Genomic DNA, 22,930 nt, shown 5'->3' with positions numbered 1-22,930 from the left:
TATTTTCCATCATTTGCTGATTCCAAAAACATATAAATATGTTATGTTCGGATTAAAAACAAGCTTTAAAAATTAAATATATAAAAATTATTATCAAAAAAATGTTTTTCGAAATTAAATTAAAAACACTTTCATCTTATTCCTTGTCGGTTCCTGATTCCAAAAACATATAGATATGATATGTTTGGATTAAAAACACGCTCAGAAAGTTAAAACAAAGAGAGGTACAGAAAAGCGTGCTATCCTTCTTAGCGCAACTACTACCCCGCTCTTCTTGTCAATTTCACTGCCTTTGCCATGAGCGGTGGACTGACGATGCTACGAGTATACGGTCTTGCTGAAAAATGGCATTGCGTTCAGTTTCATTCTGTGAGTTCGACAGCTACTTGACTAAATATTGTATTTTCGCCTTACGCGACTTGTTATTCTTGATGATGTGTTGCGGACTCTCTCTCGACTTTCACTCACGGACATAACCAGATGACATTGTGACACTGAAAAGCAGTATACTGACATGGCAAACTTTATTCCTGTGTTTAACATCTTCCAAATACATCTTCGCCTACCCAGCCGAAGCCGGGTGACCACAAGCCACAAGGCAAAGTTGACTACATCTTGTCAGTTAGTGGATCTCACAACAACACACGTCCTCTCTCCTTACAGGGGGTTATACAGGTGGTGCTATAGTTGACTACATCTTGTCTGTTAGTGGATCTCACAACAACACACGTCCTCTCTCCTTACAGGGGGTTATACAGATGGTGCTATAGTTGACTACATCTTGTCAGTTGGTGGATCTCACAACAACACACGTCCTCTCTCCTTACAGGGGGTTATACAGGTGGTGCTATAGTTGACTACATCTTGTCTGTTAGTGGATCTCACAACAACACACGTCCTCTCTCCTTACAGGGGGTTATACAGATGGTGCTATAGTTGACTACATCTTGTCAGTTAGTGGATCTCACAACAACACACGTCCTCTCTCCTTACAGGGGGTTATACAGGTGGTGCTATAGTTGACTACATCTTGTCAGTGGATCGCACAACAACACACGTCCTCTCTCCTTACAGGGGGTTATACAGGTGGTGCTATAGTTGACTACATCTTGTCAGTTAGTGGAACTCACAACAACACACGTCCTCTCTCCTTACAGGGGGTTATACAGGTGGTGCTATAGTTGACTACATCTTGTCAGTTAGTGTATCTCACAACAACACACGTCCTCTCTCCCTACAGGGGGTTATACAGGTGGTGCTATAGTTGACTACATCTTGTCTGTTAGTGGATCTTACAACAACACACGTCCTCTCTCCTTACAGGGGGTTATACAGGTGGTGCTATAGTTGACTACATCTTGTCTGTTAGTGGATCTTACAACAACACACGTCCTCTCTCCTTACAGCGGGTGACACAGGTGGTTCTATTGTGGACGTGGTCGTCTTCTGCAGGTGGTTTTATTTATTGTTGAGGTGGTTTTGCTGTAAAGAAGGTTCCTATTCCCCTTCTTACTCACTCCCCCCCCCCCCCCCCCCACTACATGTAGACAGTATATAGGCTATCCTTAGTTTGACATCAGCAACTGAAGAGGTTTTAACTTCTCATTCTTCAGGGCACAAAACTTCGGACCCGCATGTTTGGGACCTACGTGTTTGAGATCCGCATGACGGGAGATGAACCGCCTCTCGTCCTGGTGTCACGTGACAAAGCCGACATGTTGGACTGGATCTATACTCTCAACGTCGCCATTACGTTTATCAACGGTCCCGCTCGACATGTCAACTGTCCGTCACAGGGTAAGCTCTGACAGGGTCGCCACGACAATCAACAGTCCGTCACAGGGTAAGCTCTGACAGGGTCGCCACGACAATCAACAGTCCGTCACAGGGTAAGCTCTGACAGGGTCGCCACGATAATCAACAGTCCGTCACAGGGTAAGCTCTGACAGGGTCGCCACGATAATCAACAGTCCGTCACACGGTAAGCTCTGACAGGGTCGCCACGACAATCAACAGTCCGTCACAGGGTAAGCTCTGACAGGGTCGCCACGATAATCAACTGTCCGTCACAGGGTAAGCTCTGACAGGGTCGCCACGATAATCAACAGTCCGTCACAGGTTAAGCTCTGCCAGGGTCTCCACAACAATCAACTGTCCGTCACAGGGTAAGCTCTGACAGGGTCGCCACGATAATCAACAGTCCATCACAGGGTAAGCTCTGATAGGGTCGCCACGATAATCAACAGTCCGTCACAGGGTAAGCTCTGACAGGGTCGCCACGATAATCAACAGTCCGTCACAGGGTAAGCTCTGACAGGGTCGCCACGATAATCAACAGTCCGTCACAGGGTAAGTTCTGACAGGGTCGCCACGATAATCAACAGTCCGTCACAGGGTAAGCTCTGACAGGGTCACCACGATAATCAACTGTCCGTCACAGGGTAAGCTCTGACAGGGTCACCACGATAATCAACAGTCCGTCACAGGGTAAGCTCTGACAGGGTCACCACGATAATCAACAGTCCGTCACAGGGTAAGCTCTGACAGGGTCGCCACGACAATCAACAGTCCGTCACAGGGTAAGCTCTGACAGGGTCGCCACGATAATCAACAGTCCGTCACAGGGTAAGCTCTGACAGGGTCACCACGATAATCAACAGTCCGTCACAGGGTAAGCTCTGACAGGGTCGCCACGACAATCAACTGTCCGTCACAGGGTAAGCTCTGACAGGGTCGCCACGATAATCAACAAGCCCGGCAACATGTGCTGAGGCGACTGGTCCCTGCACTGTATCTATTAGCATTGCATCACGTGACTGATCTGACCAATCAGAACTGATTTTAGCTGACCCTCTATACGGTATGGTGGTGAGGCCGGGACACTTTTTGTTTATCACTCTCAAAATTAGGAAGACAAAAAAAGTTCTAAATTCAAAGTACATGTATAAAGCTATGTTTCCAAATAGTGACACGACAGCGGCGGCGGCAGCGACAACAAGGCTGGCGGCAGGTGAATTTTAGTGTTAGTGATTCCATCAAAAGCGGCGCGACAGGCGGATTTGTTTCTTTCTGGTTTGACTCCTGATGATGAATCGGTCACAATCTCACACAACCATGGTCAGCTGTATTTGAAGCTACTTAATATGTTGGTACCAACATTGAAAAAGATGAAACATTAAATGCAAAACCCGCTTTTGTTTCAACAACATGCTCAGAAAGCGGAACGAACCCGGTGCCTTTGACAACCTTTAAAGGAATTCTTGCTGGAAGATTTGCAGCTCAGTGAATACAAGTATCTGATGAAACAACAGTCACAATAGATTATACACCTGGTTGTAGAGGTCTTCCTCCAAAGGTTGTCAAACTAGATTATACACCTGGTTGTAGGGGTCTTTCTCCAAAGGTTGTCACAATAGATTATACACCTGGTTGTAGGGGTCTTCCTCCAAAGGTTGTCACAATAGATTATACACCTGGTTGTAGGGGTCGTCCTCCAAAGGTTGTCAAAATAGATGATACACCTGGTTGTAGGGGTCTTCCTCCAAAGGTTGTCAAAATAGATTATACACCTGGTTGTAGGGGTCTTCCTCCAAAGGTTGTCAAAATAGATTATACACCTTGTTGTAGGGGTCTTCCTCCAAAGGTTGTCAAAATAGATTATACACCTGGTTGTAGGGGTCTTCCTCCAAAGGTTGTCACAATAGATTATACACCTGGTTGTAGGGGTCTTCCTCCAAAGGTTGTCACAATAGATTATACACCTGGTTGTAGGGGTCTTCCTCCAAAGGTTGTCACAATAGATTATACACCTGGTTGTAGGGGTCTTCCTCCAAAGGTTGTCAAAATAGATTATACACCTGGTTGTAGGGGTCTTCCTCCAAAGGTTGTCAAAATAGATTATACACCTGGTTGTAGGGGTCGTCCTCCAAAGGCTGTCACAATAGATTATACACCTGGTTGTAGGGGTCTTCCTCCAAAGGTTGTCAAAATAGATTATACACCTGGTTGTAGGGGTCGTCCTCCAAAGGTTGTCAAAATAGATTATACACCTGGTTGTAGGGGTCTTCCTCCAAAGGTTGTCACAATAGATGATACACCTGGTTGTAGGGGTCGTCCTCCAAAGGTTGTCAAAATAGATTATACACCTGGTTGTAGGGGTCGTCCTCCAAAGGTTGTCACAATAGATTATACACCTGGCTGTAGGGGTCGTCCTCCAAAGGTTGTCACAATAGATTATACACCTGGTTGTAGGGGTCGTCCTCCAAAGGTTGTCAAAATAGATGATACACCTGGTTGTAGGGGTCTTCCTCCAAAGGTTGTCAAAATAGATTATACACCTGGTTGTAGGGGTCGTCCTCCAAAGGTTGTCACAATAGATGATACACCTGGTTGTAGGGGTCTTCCTCCAAAGGTTTCACAATAGATGATACACCTGGTTGTAGGGGTCTTCCTCCAAAGGTTGTCACAATAGATTATACACCTGGTTGTAGGGGTCGTCCTCCAAAGGTTGTCAAAATAGATGATACACCTGGTTGTAGGGGTCTTCCTCCAAAGGTTATCACAATAGATTATACACCTGGTTGTAGGGGTCGTCCTCCAAAGGTTGTCAAAATAGATGATACACCTGGTTGTAGGGGTCTTCCTCCAAAGGTTTCAAAATAGATGATACACCTGGTTGTAGGGGTCTTCCTCCAAAGGTTGTCACAATAGATTATACACCTGGTTGTAGGGGTCGTCCTCCAAAGGTTGTCACAATAGATTATACACCTGGTTGTAGGGGTCGTCCTCCAAAGGTTGTCACAATAGATGATACACCTGGTTGTAGGGGTCTTCCTCCAAAGGTTGTCACAATAGATGATACACCTGGTTGTAGGGGTCTTTCTCCAAAGGTTGTCAAAACAGATGATACACCTGGCTGTAGGGGTCGTCCTCCAAAGGTTGTCACAATAGATTATACACCTGGTTGTAGGGGTCGTCCTCCAAAGGTTGTCACAATAGATGATACACCTGGTTGTAGGGGTCGTCCTCCAAAGGTTGTCACAATAGATGATACACCTGGTTGTAGGGGTCTTCCTCCAAAGGTTGTCACAATAGATGATACACCTGGTTGTAGGGGTCGTCCTCCAAAGGTTGTCACAATAGATGATACACCTGGTTGTAGGGGTCTTCCTCCAAAGGTTGTCACAATAGATGATACACCTGGTTGTAGGGGTCTTCCTCCAAAGGTTGTCACAATAGATGATACACCTGGTTGTAGGGGTCTTCCTCCAAAGGCTGTCACAATAGATTATACACCTGGTTGTAGGGGTCTTCCTCCAAAGGTTGTCACAATAGATGATACACCTGGTTGTAGGGGTCGTCCTCCAAAGGTTGTCACAATAGATTATACACCTGGTTGTAGGGGTCTTCCTCCAAAGGTTGTCACAATAGATTATACACCTGGTTGTAGGGGTCTTCCTCCAAAGGTTGTCACAATAGATTATACACCTGGTTGTAGGGGTCTTCCTCCAAAGGTTGTCACAATAGATTATACACCTGGTTGTAGGGGTCTTCCTCCAAAGGTTGTCACAATAGATTATACACCTGGTTGTAGGGGTCTTCCTCCAAAGGTTGTCACAATAGATTATACACCTGGTTGTAGGGGTCTTCCTCCAAAGGTTGTCACAATATATTATACACCTGGTTGTAGGGGTCTTCCTCCAAAGGTTGTCACAATAGATTATACACCTGGTTGTAGGGGTCTTCCTCCAAAGGTTGTCACAATAGATTATACACCTGGTTGTAGGGGTCTTCCTCCAAAGGTTGTCAAAGGCACCGGGTTCCTTCTGATTGTGTAGCATGTTGTTGAAATAAAATCGGGTTTTCCCGTTACAGTTCTCGTCTTTTCATTGTTCTCGCCAACATAAGTAGCTTCAAATATAGTTGACCTTGAATATAGCATGTTTTTGTTTGCTGTGATAGTGGTTCATTGTCAGAAGTCAATCCAGAAAGAACAAAACATCCGCCTGCCGCGCCGCTTAAAATGGAAACACAAACACGAACATTCGTCTGCCGCGAGCCGTTTCGTCGCTGCCGACGCCGCCGTCGCATCGCTATTTGGAATCATAGTTTCAGCGTGGCTTATTCTATGGCATACAATTTTCAATGGTTTTAAATCATTCACTTCACCATATAAAAGTACTGAAAGTCTATTTTGTTTGTCGGTGATGAACACCATGGCAAGACACCCCCCCCCCCCACCCTGAGTGTGCCATGCAGACCTTCTCACTTGCAAGTCGCATGGCAAGACACCCCCCCCCCCCCCCCCCCGCCCTGAGTGTGCCATGCAGACCTTCTCACTTGCAAATCGCAAGGTCAAAGTTCCAAAGAATCAAATGAACGATGTTCGGAAAAAACTCTGTGATAAAAAAGATGTCCTAGCGTTGTGGTGATGTCGGAAAGAACCCTGTGATAAATAAGATGTCCACGCGTTGTGGTGATGTTGGAAAGAACTCTGTGATAAATAAGATGTCCAAGCGTTGTGGTGATGTCGGAAAGAACCCTGTAATAAATAAGATGTCCAAGCGTTGTGGTGATGTCGGAAAGAACCCTGTAATAAATAAGATGTCCAAGCGTTGTGGTGATGTCGGAAAGAACCCTGTGATAAATAAGATGTCCAAGCGTTGTGGTGATGTCGGAAAGAACTCTGTGATAAATAAGATGTCCAAGCGTTGTGGTGATGTCGGAAAGAACTCTGTGATAAATAAGATGTCCAAGCGTTGTGGTGATGTCGGAAAGAACTCTGTGATAAATAAGATGTCCAAGCGTTGTGGTGATGTCGGAAAGAACTCTGTGATAAATAAGATGTCCAAGCGTTGTGGTGATGTCGGAAAGAACTCTGTGATAAATAAGATGTCCAAGCGTTGTGGCGATGTCGGAAAGAACTCTGTGATAAATAGGATGTCCAAGCGTTGTGGTGATGTCGGAAAGAACTCTGTGATAAATAAGATGTCCAAGCGTTGTGGCGATGTCGGAAAGAACTCTGTGATAAATAAGATGTCCAAGCGTTGTGGTGATGTCGCATGGAACTCTGTGATAAATAAGATGTCCTAGCGTTGTGGTGATGTCGGAAAGAACTCTGTGATAAATACGATGTCCGAGCGTTGTGGTGATGTCCGAAAGAACTCTGTGATAAATAAGATGTCCTAGCGTTGTGGTGATGTCGGAAAGAACTCTGTGATAAATAAGATGACCAAGCGTTGTGGTGATGTCGGAAAGAACTCTGTGATAAATAAGATAACCAAGCGTTGTGGTGATGTCGGAAAGAACTCTGTGATTAATAAGATGTCCAAGCGTTGTGGAAGAGTTGCGCCCCGCTGTGGTGACGTCAGGTGACGTCAGGTGATGTCCGGTCACAGTGAGCCAAACAATAACAAGATAAAACCAGCAGTCGCAGCGAATAACTGAATAATTATGATTTGTACATTATGCAGTGTCCGCTCGATATGATGCCTACCTTGACTACCTCTTTGGAAATCCCGCACATCGGGTCCACGATTCACTGGTGATGGCCTGCAGAGATCGCTGAGCACGTGTATTTCTCAACCTCCCATGACCTCAAGCAAAATTCACTTGACCTCAGGCAAAACACGTTGTCGGCTATCACTGTCAGTTATTCGCTGCGATTGTTGGTTTTAACTGGTCGACCACGTGTTTGTGTTTGTCTCACTAAAGTGGGGTGCACCCCTATTCTACATTTACTTCAAATGTATTGTTTTGTATTGTCTTGCTTGGATCATGAGTCTGTGTGTGTGTGTGTGTGTGTGTACGTGCGCGCGTGCGTGAGTGCGTGCGTGCGTGCGTGCGTGCGTCTGTGTGTGTGTGTGTGTGTGTTTAAATATCACGTGGCAGGTATGACAGGGGGAGCGAAACACCAGGCAGAGGACAGGACTGACCCCAGCACGTGCCAACAGTCCGGTCTGAGTGACGCAGAGGTAGGTGACAGCTTTGGTCAGTGGAGTTCTCTTCGCTCAATCACCGTGCTCTGCACTAAGGTGTCGTCCATAATGCAAAGCCAATGAAAACCTTCAAGCCAGATGGTATAAACATCGTAATGTCTCATGCGCTTGTCTGTTTCACGACACACCAGTTTGATCCAACTAACCCTTCAGTTGAGAAGGTGAGGGATCAGGTGGGGGTGGGAGAAGTAACACACAGCTGTGATGATGAGAGGGATGGGGTAGGGGTGTCAGACGGACGAGTAAAACACAGCTGTGATGATGAGAGGGATGGGGGTAGTGGTGTGAGACGGAGGAGTAAAACACAACTCTGATGATGAGAGGGATGGGGTAGTGGTGTGAGACGAAGGGGTAAAACACAGCTGTGATGATGAGAGGGATGGGGTAGTGGTGTGAGACGGAGGGGTAAAACACAGCTGTGATGATGAGAGGGATTGGGTAGTGTTGTCAGATGGAGAGTAAAACACAGCTGTAATGATGAGAGAAATGGGGTAGTGGTGTGAGACGGAGGGTAAAACACAGCTGTGATGATGAGAGGGATGGGGTAGTGGTGTGAGACGGAGGGGTAACACACAGCTGTGATGATGAGAAGGATGGGGTAGTGGTGTGAGACAGAGAAGTAAAACACAGCTGTGATGATGAGAGGGATACAGTAGTGGTGTGACACAGAGGAGTAAAACACACCTGTGATGATGAGAGGGATGGGGTAGTGGTGTGACACAGAGGAGTAAAACACAGCTGTGATGATGAGAGAGGTGGGGTAGTGGTGTGAGACGGAGGAGTAAAACACAGCTGTGATGACGAGAGGGATGGGGGTAGTGGTGTGAGACAGAGGAGTAAAACACAGCCGTGATGATGAGAGGGATACAGTAGTGGTGTGAGACGGAGGAGTAAAACACAGCTGTGATGATGAGAGGGATGGGGTAGTGGTGTGAGACAGAGGAGTAAAACACAGCTGTGATGATGAGAGGGATGGGGTAGTGGTGTGAGACAGAGGAGTAAAACACAGCTGTGATGATGAGAGGGATGGGGTAGTGGTGTGAGACAGAGGAGTAAAACACAGCTGTGATGATGAGAGGGATGGGGTAGGGGTGAGAGACGGGGGAGTAAAACACAGCTGTGATGATAAGAAGGATAGGGGTAGCGGTGTCAGACGAATGAGGAAAACACAGCTGTGATGATGAGAGAGATGGGGTAGGGGTGTCAGACGGAGGAGTAAAAAAACCAGCTTTACCGGCCCCCGTAGCGCAGTGGTTAGCGCATCGGGCTGCGGGCCGGGAGGTCGTGGGTTCGAATCCCATCAGGGTCATGTGGGTTTTTCGGGCTACGGTCGGCTCCTACCCAGAGTGGAAGTGCTATGGTTCCTATGGGAAGGCTGGAATCACACAGCCGAGTGTCATTCACTTAACGAATGCGACTTTGAGGGTGCTCAGGTTCTGCTTACCTGACCAACACCGCAGGTGCGGCAGTTCTCGGGCCTGGTTGACACCAGGATATATTATGACAGTAAGCGTAGAGTGCTGCCCTGTCACGTAGTCTCAAACCAAATTGGAAATCCATAGCATCATCATTATAATCATCCTCATCTCATTAATCATCCAAAATTATAAAATGTCCTTGCTCTTGTGGCCCTTCATGCCCGGAGCTCTCATGGTGACCTTGGTCTCAGTGTTCCTGTTCCATCCTTCCCTGAATAGTACTTCTGCTGTCAGTCTTCAACGTGTGACGTTCTGGGGGGTCGACGGAGGGACGTGGTGGCGGTCTGCTCTCTGGAGGGGACGCTCACTTAGTCTGGCTCCGCGACTTAGCAGTCAATGTCGTTAGTAGGGGGCATAGTAGGTAGTGGGCTGAGTCCGTTAGCTCGGGACAGACCCACTACTGAACACCGTCGAAGTGACTCAGCAGAAGTGCAGTGTCAACTTCCGAGGGTAGCCTACCGCAACGACCCGACATCCCTCCCTGGAGCGTCTGTAAAATCGACAGGTCTGGCAGCGGAACGAAATTCAGATGTGGATGGAGCAGCGAATGCAGGGACGGGGCGGCGTGAGAGAATACCGGAACAAAGGAACAGATGTAGGGGAAAAAAAAAAAAAAAAAAAAAAAAACAGCTTTGATAATGAGAGGGATAGGGGCAGTGGTGTCAGACGACGTAGGGAAACACAGCTGTGATGATGAGAGGGATGGGGGTGGGGGTGTAAGACGTAGAGGTTACATGCCGAGTCTCAGTGATTATCAAAAATAATGGTCGAAGTTAGCGGATCATGAAAAATGCGAGCTTTAGCGAGCTTTTTCATGACCGCGAACTGAGACCATTATTTTTGATAATCACTGAGACGAGGTGTGTAACCTCTTTATTCCTCCTTTCTTCAGTTATTCAAAGAAAAGAGGAGGTTTTTTGCGAAAGTTTGATCGAATCCTATTCACTCAACCAGTCAACCTGCGCAGGCGATCGATTAATGCGCGGTTGTATAGTTCCGTGCAAATCATTCCATTCTGTTAACACTTCTTGTCAGTTTTCCTATTTTGGACTAAAATCAAGTACACAGATATGCTGTTATTCTGCTGTGGCGGCAAAGGCAGATATTGTGTGTTCTGTATATGTTTTGGTATCGCTTAGGATAATGATTGTTCTTTTGTCAAATGGGACTAGCAGACGAACTTTTGCACCCGTGTTCCAACGTTAAAAACTGTATGAAGTTCAGTTTTCTGGGGAAAATAGTGTATGAAACCGCTTTATGTTGTTTAAATTGATGAGATGTGTGCATTTGGTTGCGTGTGATCTGTTTATTATATGAAATATTGTTGAAAACTGACCGTCGGATTGCAGTCTGTTGTCGAAGAAACTGAGTGAAAAGAAGGGTAACTACTCTTGTCGCTAGACAAAGTATGAGCCTTGCGGGAAATTGCTTGTGATGAACGTTTGAGCACGGCAAATCTAGATTCAGAAAACAACCGAACTCATGGATTTTATATGAAGATTCATGTGTTCAGGCCTGTAGTTGTTAATTTAAATGCGGTATGTTTGTATTGTTTGCTCCAGAGATGTATACTTCGTACGTTAGAGCGTTCGGAACTTTTCAGTCGCAAAAAGTAGTACCGAAACAGAACAACTTCTCAACCCATTGCACTATCGAGGATTCAGGCTGTTGCTGGGTCGTTATTTGTTTGGTTGCTGGGTCATTATCGAAAAATAACTACCCCTACAAGTTTACAGAGGTAAAGAAGCAGAGGGGGGAATAAGGAGGGCTAAAACACAGCTGTGATGATGAGAGTGATGGGATAGGGGTGCAAGACGGAGGGGTAAAACACAGCTGTGATGATGAGAGTGATGGGGTAGGGGTGTGAGACGGAGGAGTAAAACACAGCTGTAATGATGAGAGGAATGGGGGTAGGGGTGTGAGACGGAGGAGTAAAACACAGCTGTGATGATGATAGTGATGGGGTAGGGGTGTGAGACGGAGGAGTAAAACACAGCTGTGATGATGAGAGTGATGGGGTAGGGGTGTGAGACGGAGGAGTAAAACACAGCTGTGATGATGAGAGGAATGGGGGTAGTGGTATGAGATGGAGGAGTAAAACACAGCTGTGATGATGATAGTGATGGGGTAGGGGTGTGAGACGGAGGAGTAAAACACAGCTGTGATGATGAGAGGAATGGGGGTAGGGGTGTGAGACGGAGGAGTAAATCACAGCTGTAATGATGAGAGGGATGGGGTAGGGGTGTGAGACGGAGGAGTAAAACACAGCTGTGATGATGAGAGGGATGGGGTAGTGGTGTGAGACGGAGGAGTAAAACACAGCTGTGATGATGAGAGTGATGGGGTAGGGGTGTGAGACGGAGAAGAAAAACACAGCTGTGATGATGAGAGGGATGGAGGTAGTGGTGTAAGACGGAGGATGAAGACACAGCTGTTATGATGAGAGGGATTTGGTAGGGGTGTAAGACGGAGGGGTAAAACACAGCTGTGATGATGAGAGGGATGGGGTAGTGGTGTGAGACGGATGAGTAAAACACAGCTGTGATGATGAGAGGGATGGGGTAGGGGTGTAAGACGGAGGGCTAAAACACAGCTGTGATGATGAGAGGGATGGGGTAGGGGTGTAAGACGGAGGGGTAAAACACAGCTGTGATGTTGAGAGTGATGGGGTAGGGGTGTGAGACGGAGGAGAAAAACATAGCTGTGATAATGAGAGGGATGGTGGATTTGGTGTTAGACGGAAGAGTAAAACACAGCTGTAATGATGTGAGAGATGGGGGTAGGGGTGTTGGACGGAAAAGTAAAACACAGCTGTGATATCAAGATGGATGGGGGTAGGGGTTAGAGAAGGAGAAGTAAAACATAGCTGTGATTATGGGAGGGATGGGGGTAGGGGTGTGAGACGGAGGAGTAAAACAGCTGTGATGGTGAGAGGAATATGGGTAGGTTAATTAGACAGAGGAATAGAACACAGCTGTCAATATGAGAGAGATGGGGGTTGTGGTGTGAGACGGAGGAATACAACACAGCTGTGATGATGATAGAGTAGGGGTGTGAGAAGAAGGATAAAAACACAGCTGTGATAAGGGGGATGGGGGTAGTGGTGTGAGCTGGAAGAATGAAACACAGCTGTGACGATGAGAGGGATGGGGGTAGGGGTGTGAGATGTGGGAGGAAAACATAGCTGTGATGATGAGAGGAATGGGGGTAGTGGTGTGAGACGAAGGGGTAAAACACAGCTGTAGAAAGGCACAACGACTGCTAGAACAGACAGTGGCAAAACAGGCAAAACGAAACCCAAAGGCTTTTTGGTCATACGTCAAGAACAAAACCAAGACGAAAACAGGAATAGCGGACCTCAAAAAGGAAGACGGCACCAAAACCACATCCGATCAGGAAAAAGCAGAGGTACTTAACGCATTTTTCAAAAGCATCTTTACGGCAGAGGCTGACGGCGACCTTCCAGATCCACCAGAATACAACTTCACATCAGAACTCCGTGACTTTGAAGTCACATCAGAGAAAGTGAAAAAGCTGCTTGAGGGTCTGCAGGCAGGGAAAGCACCTGGTCCAGATGGGTTGAGTCCACTTCTTCTAAGCAAGGCAGCAGATGCTCTAGCCGAACCGGTAGCGATGCTCTTCAGGAAGTCTCTCGACGAGGGCAGGATATCCGAGGAATGGCGACATGCACGCGTGACACCCATTTTCAAGAAGGGCAGCAAACTCTCCGCCAACAACTACAGGCCGGTCAGCCTCACGTGCATCCTGTGTAAGGTCATGGAGACTCTAGTTCGTGAGCAGCTCATCAAACACCTACAGGAGAACGACCTCATCACAGATAAGCAGCATGGGTTTGTCCAAGGCCGCTCTTGCGTCACTCAGCTACTAGATGTTCTAGACACATGGACCCAGATTCTTGACGAAGGCGGAACGGTTGATGCTGTGTACATGGATTTCAAGAAAGCCTTTGATAGCGTGCCACACAGACGCATTGTCCTGAAGACTGAAGCACACGGTATCGGCGGAAGGATCCTGGCCTGGATTGCGGACTTTCTGAGCGAAAGACGACAGTGTGTGGTCGTGAATGGAGTTCAGTCATCAGAGGCCGAAGTGACGAGTGGTATCCCCCAGGGAAGTGTTTTAGGACCCATGCTATTCGTACTTTACATCAACGATCTGCCGAACGTTGTCGCCAACTATGTCCGGATCTTCGCTGATGACACTAAGGTCTACACCAGAAGTGACGTTGAGGGAGCCCCACAAACCCTGCAGAAAGACTTGGATAGCCTCCAGGACTGGTCCCAACAGTGGCTGATGAATTTTCACCCGGAGAAATGTCATGTCCTGAAGCTGGGAAATAAGAGGTCAGAAGCTATCTACTACATGACAGGGACGGACGCGTCAGGTGAAGCTCGCAGTATTGCACTAGAGGAGAGCGATTTCGAGAAGGACCTGGGGGTCTATGTGGACAACAACCTGAGCTTCAACAAGCATGTCGCCCTTTCAGCAGCAAAAGCCAACAGAGTCATGGGGGTCATCAGGCGTTCCTTCGACTACCTCACAGTAGAAGTTTTCCTGCAGCTCTACAAGTCACTTGTCCGTCCTATTCTCGAATATGGCCACGCAGTCTGGCAGCCGCAACACAAGACACTTTGTCAGGAGGTGGAGCGCGTGCAACGAAGGGCAACCAAGCTTATAAGCTCGCTGAAAGACAAACCCTACAGTGAACGGCTGGCCACTTTGAAGCTACCTTGTCTAGAGCATCGTCGCAAGAGGGGGGACATGATTAAAGTCTACAAGTACCTTCATGGTTTCTACAAGACAGAGCGGCCACAGTTCTCTTTCTTCGCTGGTAGAGACACCCGAGGCAGTACCCTGAAGCTAAGCAAGCCCCGCTACAGACTCAATGTCCGAGGCAACTTCTTCAGCGAGAGAGTTGTGAACACGTGGAATAGCCTGCCAGACCAGGTCGTGACTGCACCATCTGTGAATGCCTTTAAGGCCAGGTTGGACGCCCACTGGAAAGATCTCCCCTCTGTGTTTGATCCTGAGTGCTACTAGTAACTAGCTAGTAACTAGGCTGATCCCACCATGCATGCCAAAGTTGCTAAGGTTACTACGAAAACGACCACAGAAGGATGAACAGGCCTAACTGGCCTCAAACATCTAACAAGTACAAGTAAGTACAAGTAGATGCTGAGATGAATGGGGTAGGGGTGTGAGACGGAGGAGTTAAACACAGCTGTGGTGATAAGAGGGATAGGGGTACGGATGTGAGACGGAGGGGTAAAACATAACTGTGATGATGAGAGGGATGAGGGTAGTGCATGGTGTTAGACGGAGAAGTAAAACACAGCTGTGATATCTAGAGGGATGGGGGTAGGGGTCAGAGACGGAGAAGTAAAACATAGCTGTGATTTTGATAGGGATGGGGGTAGTGGTGTGAGACGGAGGAGGAAAACACAGCTGTGATGATTAGAGGGATGGGGGTAGTGGTGTGAGACAGAGGAGTAAAACACAGCTGTCAATATGAGAGGGATGGGGGTAGTGGTGTGAGACGGAGGAATACAACACAGAGCGCTCTGTGATGATGAGAGGGATGGTGATAGGGGTGTTAGACAGAGGAGTAAAGCACAGCTGAGATCATTTGAGGGATGGGGGTGGGGGTGTAAGACGGAGGAGGAAAACACAGCTGTCAATATGAGAGGGATGGGGGTAGTGGTGTGAGACGGAGGAATACAACACAGCTGTGATTTTGAGATGGATGGGGGTAGTGGTGTGAGACGGAGGAGTAAAACACAGCTGTGATGATAAGAGGGGTGGAGATAGTGGTGTGAGACAGAGTAGGAAAACACAGCTGTGGTGATGAGAGGGATGGGGGTAGTGGTGTCAGACGGAGGAGTAAAACACAGCTGTGATGATGAGAGGGATGGGGGTAGTGGTGTTAGACGGAGGATGAAGACACAGCTGTTATGATGAGAGGGATGGGGGTAGTGGTGTTAGACGGAGGAGTAAACCACAGCTGTGATGATGAGATGGATGGGGGTACGGGTGTAAGACGAAGGAGGGAAACACAGCTGTGATGATGAGAGGGATGTGGTAGTTTTGTGAGACGGAGGAGTAAAACACAGCTGAGATGATTAGAGGGATGGGGGTGGGGGTGTAAGACGGAAGAGGAAAACACAGCTGTCAATATGAGAGGGATGGGGGTAGTGGTGTGAGACGGGGGAATAGAACACAGCTGTGGTGATGAGAGCGATGGGGGTAGGGGTTTGAGATGGAGGAGAAAAACATAACTGTGATGATGAGAGGGATTAGGGTAGTGGTGTTAGACGGAGAAGTAAAACATAGCTGTGATTTTGAGAGGGATGGGGGTAGTGGTGTGAGACGGAGGAGTAAAACACAGCTGTGATGATAAGAGGGGTTAAGATAGTGGTGTGAGACGGAGGAGTAAAACACAACTGTGATGATAAGAGGGGTGAAGATATATGTAGTTGTGTGAGACGGAGGAGGAAAACACAGCTGTGATGATAAGAGGGGTGAAGATAGTGGTGTGAGACGGAGGAGGAAAACACAGCTGTGATAATAAGAGGGGTGGAGATAGTGGTGTGAGACGGAGGAGGAAAACACAGCTGTGATAATAAGAGGGATGGAGATAGTGGTTAGAGACGGAGGAGTAAAACACAGCTGTGATGATAAGAGGGATGGGGTAATGGTGTCAGACGGAAGAGTAAAACACAGCTGTGATGATGAGAGACATGGGGTAGTGGTGCAAGACGGAGGAGTAAAACACAGCTGTCATGATGTGAGGGACTAGGGTAGTGATGTCAGACGAAAAGTAAAACACAGCTGTGATGATGAGAGGAATGGGGTAGTGGTGTAAGACGGAGGAGGAAAATACAGCGGTGATGATCAGAGGATGGGGGTAGTGGTGGGAGACGGAGGAGTAAAACACAGCTGTGATAACGAGAGGGATAGGGGTAGCGGTGTTAGACGAAGGAGGAAAACACAGCTGTGATGATGAGAGGGATGGGGGTAATGGTGTTAGACGGAAAAATAAAACACAGCTGTGATGATGAGAGGGATGGGGGTAGTGGTGTCAGACGACGTAGGGAAACACAGCTGTGATGATGAGAGGGATGGGGTAGGGGTGTGAGACGGAGGGGTAAAACACAGCTGTGATGATAAGAGTGATGGGGTAGGGGTGTGAGACGGAGGAGAAAAACACAGCTGTGATGATGAGAGTGATGGGGTAGGGGTGTGAGACGGAGGAGAAAAACACAGCTGTGATGATGAGAGTGATGGGGTAGGGGTGTGAGACGGAGGAGAAAAACACAGCTGTGATGATGAGAGTGATGGGGTAGGGGTGTGAGACGGAGGAGAAAAACACAGCTGTGATGATCAGCGGGATGGGGGTAATGGTTAAAGACGTATAAGTAAAACACAGCTGTGATGATGAGAGTGATGGGGTAGGGGCATGAAACGGAGAAAAAAACATAGCTGTGGTGATGAGAGGGATGGGGGTAGTGGTGTAAGACGGAGGAGGAAAATACAGCTGTGATGATGAGAGAGATGGGTGTAAGGGTGTGAGACGGAGGAGAAAAACATAGCTGTGATGATGAGAGGGATGTGGGTAGTGGTGTTGGACGGAAAAGTAAAACACAGCTGTGATATCAAGATGGATGGGGGTAGGGGTTACAGACGGATAAGTAAAACATAGCAGTGATTAAGGGAGGGATGGGGGTAGTGGTGTGAGACGGTGGAGTAAAACACAGCTGTGACGATGAGAGAGATGGGGAAGGGGTGTGAGACGGAGGAGTAAAACAGCTGTGATGATGAGAGGAATATGGGTAGGTGTGTTAGACGGAGGAATATAACACAGCTGTCAATATGAGGGGGATGGGGGTTGTGGTGTGAGACCGAGGAATACAACACAGCTGTCATGATGAGAGGGATAGTGTAGGGGTGTGAGACGAAGGATAAAAACACAGCTGTGATGATAAGGTGGATGGGGGTAGTGGTGTGAGCTGGAAGAATGAAACACAGCTGTGACGATGAGAGGGATGGGGGTAGGGGTGTGAGATGTGGGAGGAAAACATAGCTGTGATGATGAGAGGGATGGGGGTAGTGGTGTGAGACGGAGGAGGTAAACACAGCTGTGGTGATGAGAGGGATGGGGGTAGTGGTGTGAGACGGAGAAGTAAAACACAGCTGTGATATCGAGAGGGATGGGGGTTGGGGTTAGAGAAGGAGAAGTAAAACATAGCTGTGATCTTGAGAGAGATGGGGGTAGGGGTGTGAGACGGAGGAGTAAAACACAGCTGTGATGATTAGAGGGATTGGGGTAGGGGTGTAAGACTAAGGAGGAAAACAGCTGTTATGATGAGAGGAATGGGGTAGGAGTGTGAGACGGAGGAGTAAAACACAGCTGTGATGATCAGAGGGATGGGGGTAGGGGTGTAAGACGGAGACGAAAAACACAGCTGTGGTGATGAGAGGGATGGGGGTAGGTGTGGGAGACGGAGGAGTAAAACGCAGCTGTGATGATGAGAGGGATGGGGGTAGTGGTGTAAGACGGAGGAGGAAAATACAGCTGTGATGATGAGAGAGATGGGTGTAAGGGTGTGAGATGGAGGAGAAAAACATAGCTGTGATGATGAGAGGGATGTGGGTAGTGGTGTTGGACGGAAAAGTAAAACACAGCTGTGATATCAAGATGGATGGGGGTAGGGGTTACAGACGGAGAAGTAAAACATAGCAGTGATTAAGGGAGGGATGGGGGTAGTGGTGTGAGACGGAGAAGTAAAACACAGCTGAGATGATTAGAGGGATGGGGGTGGGGGTGTAAGACGGAAGAGGAAAACCCAGCTGAGATGATGAGAGGAATATGGGCAGGTGTGTTAGACGGAGGAATATAACACAGCTGTCAATATGAGAGGGATGGGGGTTGTGGTGTGAGACGGAGAAGTAAAACACAGCTGTGATATCGAGAGGGATGGGGGTTGGGGTTAGAGAAGGAGAAGTAAAACATAGCTGTGATTTTGAGAGGGATTGGGGTAGTGGTGTGAGATGGAGGAGTAAAACACAGCTGTGATGATGAGAGGGATTGGGGTGAGGGTGTAAGACGGAGGAGGAAAACACAGCTGTGATAATAACGGGGATGGGGGTAGTGGTGTGAGACGGAGGAGGAAAACACAGCTGTGATAAATAAAGAGATGGGGGTAGGGGTGTTTTACGGAAGAGGAAAACACAGCTGTGATGAAAAGAGGAATAGAGATAGTGGTGTGAGACAGAAGAGGAAAACACAGCTGTGATGATAAGAGGAATAGAGATAGTGGTGTGAGACAGAAGAGGAAAACACAGCTGTGATAATAAGAGGGATGGAGATAGTGGTTAGAGACGGAGGAGTAAGTAACAGCTTTGATAATAAGTTGAATGAGGTAGTGGTGTAAGACGGAGAAGGTAAACACAGCTCTGATGATGAGAGGGATGGGGGTAGTGGTGTCAGACGGAGGAGTAAAACACAGCTGTGATGATAAGAGGCATGGGGTAGTGGTGTCAGACGAAGGAGTAAAACACAGCTGTGAGGATGAGAGGGATGCATCCTGAACTCAGGTCAAAAATGAGTTACTTTCCTTCGGGTCTCATTGTATCCCTGATAGGATGCCTTGGATTTCTTTATGTGGGTAAGAAATAAAAAATTTGTTACATATTTAGATCTTTTCGTAATGTGTTATGGATATAAGCAGATTTGCGATCGTCGATAATTATTTTTCATGGTGTTGTGTAAATGTTAAATTACAAAGGAATTGATATGTAAGACAGTTTCAAGCGAGCTTTCTTTCGCGGATGTATTTACTGTGCAAACAACTCCAAAGTGTCACGTGATAATCAACTTTGGCTTCGTCGCGCGCCGGAGCAGACGATTTTTTCCGTAACCAGTTGAGAGTGATGCAACCATATATCACGGTCTCCTTCCGACAGTAGTCTCAAAATTTCGACTTGTTTTGACCTTAGAACGATGTCTTTATCATAACTGTGAAGAACAGAACAGAGATCACTGTCAAAGTCGGCCAATCTGCAATCATATTCGTCTCGCGAACACTGATCTCAAATTTAGATCAGTGCTCGCGAAAAACATATGGGAGATATAACTCTGTATTCTTGTTTTGATAGATTTGCGCAATAATTCAGCAAGCTGTCAGAGAGAAACTGGCAATAGCCGTGGGACCGATGTTTATCGGAATGGAGAGGGATGGGGTAGGGGTGTGAGACGGAGGAGAAAAACACAGCTGTCATGATGAGAGGGATGGGGGTACGGGTGTAAGACGAAAGAGGGAAACACAGCTGTGATGATGAGAGGGATGGGGTAGGGGTGTAAGACGGAGGAGGAAAACAGCTGTTATGATGAGAGGAATGGGGTAGGAGTGTGAGACGGAGGAGTAAAACACAGCTGTGATGATCAGAGGGATGGGGGTAGTGGAATGAGACGGAGACGAAAAACACAGCTGTGGTGATGAGAGGGATGGGGGTAGGTGTGGGAGACGGAGGAGTAAAACGCAGCTGTGATGATGAGAGGGATGGGGGTAGTGGTGTGAGACGCAGAAGAAAAACACAGCTGAGATGATGAGAGGGATGGTGGTAGTGGTGTGAGAAGGAGGAGTAAAACACAGCTGAGATGATGAGAGGGATGGTGGTAGTGGTGTGAGAAGGAGGAGTAAAACACAGCTGAGATGATGAGAGGGATGGTGGTAGTGGTGTGAGAAGGAGGAGTAAAACACAGCTGTGATGATGAGAGGGAAGGGGGTAGTGGTGTGAGAAGGAGGAGGAAAACACAGCTGTGATGATCAGAGGGATGGGGGTAGGGGTATGCTGATAGGCAAAACGGTAGGGGTGTGATATGGAAGAATATAACACAGCTGTGATGATGAGAGGAATGTGGGGTAGGGGTGTTAAACGGAGGAGCAAAACACTGATGTGATAGTGAGAGGGAGAAGTAAAACATAGCTGTGATTATGAGAGGGATGGGGTAGTGGTGTGAGACGGAGGAGTAAACACAGCTAAGATGATTAGAGGGATGGGGGTAGTGGTGTGAGACGGAGGAGTAAAACACAGCTGAGATGATTAGAGGGACTGGGGTAGTGGTGTCTTCTTCTTCTTCGTCGTTCACTAGATGGAGATGCCAATCGCCCGCACGAAAGCAGCTGTCCTCTGTAGGTCCTCCAGGCCGCCGAAGAGCTTGACCCTCAGTGGTACTGGTTCCGGCCACGATGCCTGCCTGGGAGCGTCGTGGAGTCGGCAGTTCTGCAGCAGGTGCTCAGCATTCATGATGTCTGCATTGCAGGAGCACATCTCGGACTCGCCAATTCTGAATTTGCTGTACATGTGGGCATTTAGTCGGTTGTGCCCTGTTCTCAGCCTGAACAGAATGACCTGGTCCCGTTTGCTCAGTGGTGTAGTGGTGTGAGACGGAGGAGTAAAACACAGCTGTGATGATGAGAGGGATGGGGGTAGGGGTGTGAGACGAAGGAGTAAAACACAGCTGTGATGATGAGAGGGATGGGGTAGTGGTGTGAGACGGAGGAGTAAAACACAGCTGTGATGATGAGAGGGATGGGAGTTGTGGTGTGAGACAGAGGAGTAAAACACAGCTGTGATGGTGAGAGGAATAGGGGTAGGGGTGTGAGACGGAGGATGAAAACACATGATGATGAGAGGGATGGGGGTAGGGGTTTGAGACGGAGGACTAAAACACAGCTGTGATGATGAGAAGGATGGGGGTAGTAGTGTGAGACGCAGAAGTAAAACACAGCTTTGATGATGAGATGAATGGGGTAGTCGTGTAAGACCGAGAAGAAAAACACAGCTGTGTTGATGAGAGGGATGGGGTAGGGGTGTGAGACGGAGGAGTAAAACACAGCTGTAATGATGAGTGGGATGGGGGCAAGGCTATGGTGAAAGGCAAAACGGTAGGGGTGTGATATGGAAGAATATAACACAGCTGTGATGATGAGAGGGATGGGGGTAGGGGTGTGAGAGGGAGGAGTACAATACAGCTGTGATGATGAGAGGCATGGGGGTAGGGGTGTGAGAGGGAGGAGTACAATACAGCAGTAATGATGAGAGGGATGGGGGTAAGAGTGTGAGATGGAGAAGGAAAACACGGCTGTGATGATGAGAGGGATGGGGGTAGTGGTGTGAGACGGAGGAGTAAAACACAGCTGTGATGATGAGAGGGATGGGGTAGGGGTGTGAGACGGAGAAGTAAAACACACAGCTGTGAATGAGAGGGATGGGGTAGTGGTGTTAGACTTAGGGGTAAAACACAGCTGTGATGATGAGAGGGATGGGGTAGTGGTGTCAGACGGAGGAGTAAAACACAGCTGTGATGATGAGAGGGATAGGGGTAGGGGTATGCTGATAGGCAAAACGGTAGGGGTGTGATATGGAAGAATATAACACAGCTGTGATGATGAGAGGAATGTGGGGTAGGGGTGTTAAACGGAGGAGCAAAACACTGATGTGATAGTGAGAGGGAGAAGTAAAACATAGCTGTGATTATGAGAGGGATGGGGTAGTGGTGTGAGACGGAGGAGTAAACACAGCTAAGATGATTAGAGGGATGGGGGTAGTAGTGTGAGACGGAGGAGTAAAACACAGCTCAGATGATTAGAGGGACGGGGGTAGTGGTGTGAGACGGAGGAGTAAAACACAGCTGTGATGATGAGAGGGATGGGGGTAGGGGTGTGAGACGAAGGAGTAAAACACACCGCTGTGATGATGAGAGGGATGGGGTATTGGTGTTAGACTTAGGGGTAAAACACAGCTGTGATGATGAGAGGGATGGGGGTAGTGGTGTGAGACGGAGGGGTAAAACACAGCTGTGATGATGAGAGGGATGGGGGTAGGGGTGTGAGACTGAGGATGAAAACACAGCTGTGATGATGAGAGGGATGGGGGTAGGGGTTTGAGACGGAGGACTAAAACACAGCTGTGATGATGAGAAGGATGGGGGTAGTAGTGTGAGACGCAGAAGTAAAACACAGCTTTGATGATGAGATGAATGGGGGTTGTGGTGTTAGACCGAGAAGAAAAACACAGCTGTGATGATGAGAGGGATGGGGGTAGAGGTGTGAGACGGAGGATGAAAACACAGCTGTGATGATGAGAGGGAAGGGGGTAGGGGTGTGAGACTGAGGAGTAAAACACAGCTGTAATGATGAGAGGGATGGGGGTAGGGGGTGATAGGCAAAACAGTAGGGGTGTGATATGGAAGAATATAACACAGCTGTGATGATGAGAGGGATGGGGGAGGGGTGTGAGAGGGAGGAGTACAATACAGCTGTGATGATGAGAGGGATGGGGGTAAGAGTGTGAGACGGAGGACTAAAACACAGCTGTGATGATGAGAGGGATGGGGCTAGGGGTGTGAGACGGAGGACTAAAACACAGCTG

General features: G+C 47.9%; 1 protein-coding gene across 1 annotated transcript in view; it reads left to right on the top strand.

Moving 5' to 3' along the window:
• The first annotated feature begins 1,600 nt into the window (after positions 1-1,600).
• The window catches only part of LOC138954463 (uncharacterized), a 27,875-nt gene continuing 6,545 nt past the window's right edge, over positions 1,601-22,930 (top strand). The window contains exons 1-2 of the mRNA XM_070326307.1: positions 1,601-1,797; positions 7,891-7,973. Coding sequence (XP_070182408.1) covers positions 1,635-1,797; positions 7,891-7,973 — 246 coding nt within the window. The 5' untranslated portion in view covers positions 1,601-1,634. The remainder of the gene's footprint in view (positions 1,798-7,890; positions 7,974-22,930) is intronic.

This window comes from Littorina saxatilis, unplaced genomic scaffold (genome assembly GCF_037325665.1).
Source record: "Littorina saxatilis isolate snail1 unplaced genomic scaffold, US_GU_Lsax_2.0 scaffold_603, whole genome shotgun sequence".
Classification (NCBI taxonomy): Eukaryota; Metazoa; Mollusca; class Gastropoda; order Littorinimorpha; family Littorinidae; genus Littorina; species Littorina saxatilis.
Note: the sequence above shows the minus strand (reverse complement) of the source record. Positions and strands in the feature narration are given on the sequence as shown.